The 2,772-nt window shown below is 31.6% G+C and overlaps 1 protein-coding gene across 2 annotated transcripts in view; it reads left to right on the top strand.

Annotated features, from left to right (window-relative positions):
- The window catches only part of LOC137617229 (D-aspartate oxidase-like), a 32,447-nt gene extending 30,231 nt beyond the window's left edge, over positions 1-2,216 (top strand). The window contains exons 7-8 of one of the 2 annotated variants that reach the window (XM_068347171.1): positions 449-541; positions 1,826-2,216. In XM_068347171.1, the coding sequence (XP_068203272.1) occupies positions 449-541; positions 1,826-1,936 (204 nt within the window). In that variant the 3' untranslated portion in view covers positions 1,937-2,216. The remainder of the gene's footprint in view (positions 1-448; positions 542-1,825) is intronic. The other variant, XM_068347170.1, reaches the window with a different exon arrangement.
- The last annotated feature ends 556 nt before the right edge of the window (positions 2,217-2,772 follow it).

Here is a 2,772-nt window from a genome sequence, read left to right as displayed (position 1 = left end):
ATATATATATATATATGTGTGTGTGTGTGTGTGTGTGTGTGTGTATAGTATATATATGTACATACATATAAATATATATATATATATATATATATATATATATATATATATATATATTATATATATATATATATAGGTGTGTGTATATATATATAGTATATACATTATACGTACATATATATAGATAAATATATATGCACATATATGTGTCTCCCATTAGAATCTAACCCTAGTCTCTTCAGATGAAAGGCAAGGTAGCTATCAATATGATATTGAGCTTGCTTTACATTTCATGAGCGTAGGGTTTGAACCCAATATGAGATAGAAATTCATTTCCATCGAACAAAATCTCTCAAATCCATAAACAATATGCATGTAAACTCTCAGCTAACTTCATATATATAAAGGCTCCTTTTACAAATTTCATGAAAGCTTATCTTTCCTTAAGATCCTGAAAGAGGCTGTTGGTTTACGCCCGTATCGAAGCATCGTTCGAGTTGAAAAAGAGCTCATGAAGTTTGACAGCGGAAAGACCTTAAAGGTAAGAAGTTTTTACAGATTATGTTAAAGGATTTCATGAGATATACATTCGTTATACGATGAATTATTGCAATTTAGGTGGAGGCATTTTATATTCTATATTGACTGTCTGAAGTGAATTGGTATTACCATAAACTCTATAAACAATTATTAAAAAAGTAAGTAAAATAAAGGGAAAGTTTTTTTTATCTTGAGTAAAGGATGACTGAAATCAGGGCATTGCTTGTTATGGCCATTCGCAAATGGGCAAAAAGTTTAAAGGCTATTGATTGGTACTATTATCCAGTGCTTCCACTTACCACCAGCGCAACATACAATGAAGAACAACACTACATACCTCATTCCAAGTTACTGTTCAAAGAACAAATCCAGAGAAGAACAAAGAATGGAAGATATTCATTTCTTGGACAAACGTGTATGAGAAAGTCGCTAACTGCTTGGTTCACCCACGTTTGAAGAGATTCTTATAGTATACAGTTAGTTTCTTAGTGAGGTGTAAACCTTTGCATGAACGTTGTAAGATTTCCCAAGCGACAGAAGTAGCCATGACACCGGTCATATATAAACTGGCCAATATTTATTTTAATGTTGTTATTGTAATAATAATAATAATAATAATAATAATAATAATAATAATAATAATAATAATAATAATAATAATAATAATACCGTCAATGATGGGTAAGGTCAAGAGAATTTTAAAGGCAGTCCGGAACTTTTTTTTTTTTTTTTTCAATATCCTTCTAATATATTTGAAGGACCTTGTTGGAACCTTAGGAATTCGAAAAAATGGGATTGAAAATGACTTAGGATATGACAAATTAGTAGGCTACTAAGTATCAAGTATTTTGCTTCGTTTAATGATTTACTGAAAATAACTAACCTTTAATTATTTGAAAAAGGGTCGTAAGATACCACTAGCCATGAGTTGTGAAAAAAAAACAGACTACATAAACAAATCAACCAAGAAAAAATATCTTTGAGTCTTTCATAATTGAGAGAGAGAGAGAGAGAGAGAGAGAGAGAGAGAGAGAGAGAGAGAGAGAGAGAGATTTTGGGTTTTCTGACTCCCTGATATTAAAGGTAATTGGGAGAGAGAGAGAGAGAGAGAGAGAGAGAGAGAGAGAGAGAGAGAGAGAGAGAGAGAGAGAGAGAGATTTTGGGTTTTCTGACATTCTAATATTAAAGGTAATTGAGAGAGAGAGAGAGAGAGAGAGAGAGAGAGAGAGAGAGAGAGAGAGAGAGAGAGAGAGATATTTAATTTATCTTTTGTTTTATCCTTCAGGTCGTTCATAACTATGGCCACGGTGGTTACGGAGTAATGGCCGCCCCAGGGACTTCCATACACGCAGTCTCCTTAGTTAAGGAAATGCTAGGGATGCAGTCTAAGTTGTGAAGCAAGTTAATGTTAGTCTTGGATGTTAAATTAATGAACATTCTGTGTAGGAATTTCAAACTCAAGTCAAAGCCATATAGGATATCTTAGCAGAATTAATGTTACTTTTGTATGTTAAATTTGAAGGAAATTTCAGTCCAACGCCTGAATTAGATGTTAAAATACATTAACATTTTGAGTAGGAAGTTTGAAGTCAAGTTTGTAGTCCAAGTTATGATGTATATCTTGGCTGAATTAATGTTACTTTTGTATGTTAAAATATAAAGGAAACTTCAGTCCAAGCCCTGAATTAGATGTTAAAATACTTTAACATTTTGAGTAGGAAGTTTGTAGTCAAGTTTGTAGTCCAAGTTATGATGAATATCTTGGTTGAATTAATGTTACTTTTGTATGTTAAAATATAAAGGAAACTTCAGTCCAAGCCCTGAATTAGATGTTAAAATACTTTAACATTTTGAGTAGGAAGTTTGAAGTCAAGTTTGTAGTCCAAGTCATGAAGAATATCTTGGCTGAATTAATGTTACTTTTGTATGTTAAAATATAAAAGAAACTTCAGTCCAACGCCTGAATTAGATGTTAAAATACTTTAACATTTTGAGAAGAAAGTTTGAAGTCAAGTTTGTAGTCCAAGTCATGATGAATATCTTGGCTGAATTAATGTTACTTTTGTATGTTAAAATATAAAAGAAACTTCAGTCCAACGCCTGAATTAGATGTTAAAATACTTTAACATTTTGAGTAGGAAGTTTGAAGTCAAGTTTGCAGTCCAAGTCATGAAGAATATCTTGGCTGAATTAATGTTACTTTTGTATGTTAAAATATAAAAGAAACTTCAG

The sequence above is a fragment of the Palaemon carinicauda genome, chromosome 23, assembly GCF_036898095.1.
Source record: "Palaemon carinicauda isolate YSFRI2023 chromosome 23, ASM3689809v2, whole genome shotgun sequence".
NCBI lineage: Eukaryota > Metazoa > Arthropoda > Malacostraca > Decapoda > Palaemonidae > Palaemon > Palaemon carinicauda.
The sequence above is the reverse complement of the archived record's forward strand: the minus strand, read 5'-3'. Positions and strand labels throughout refer to the sequence as shown.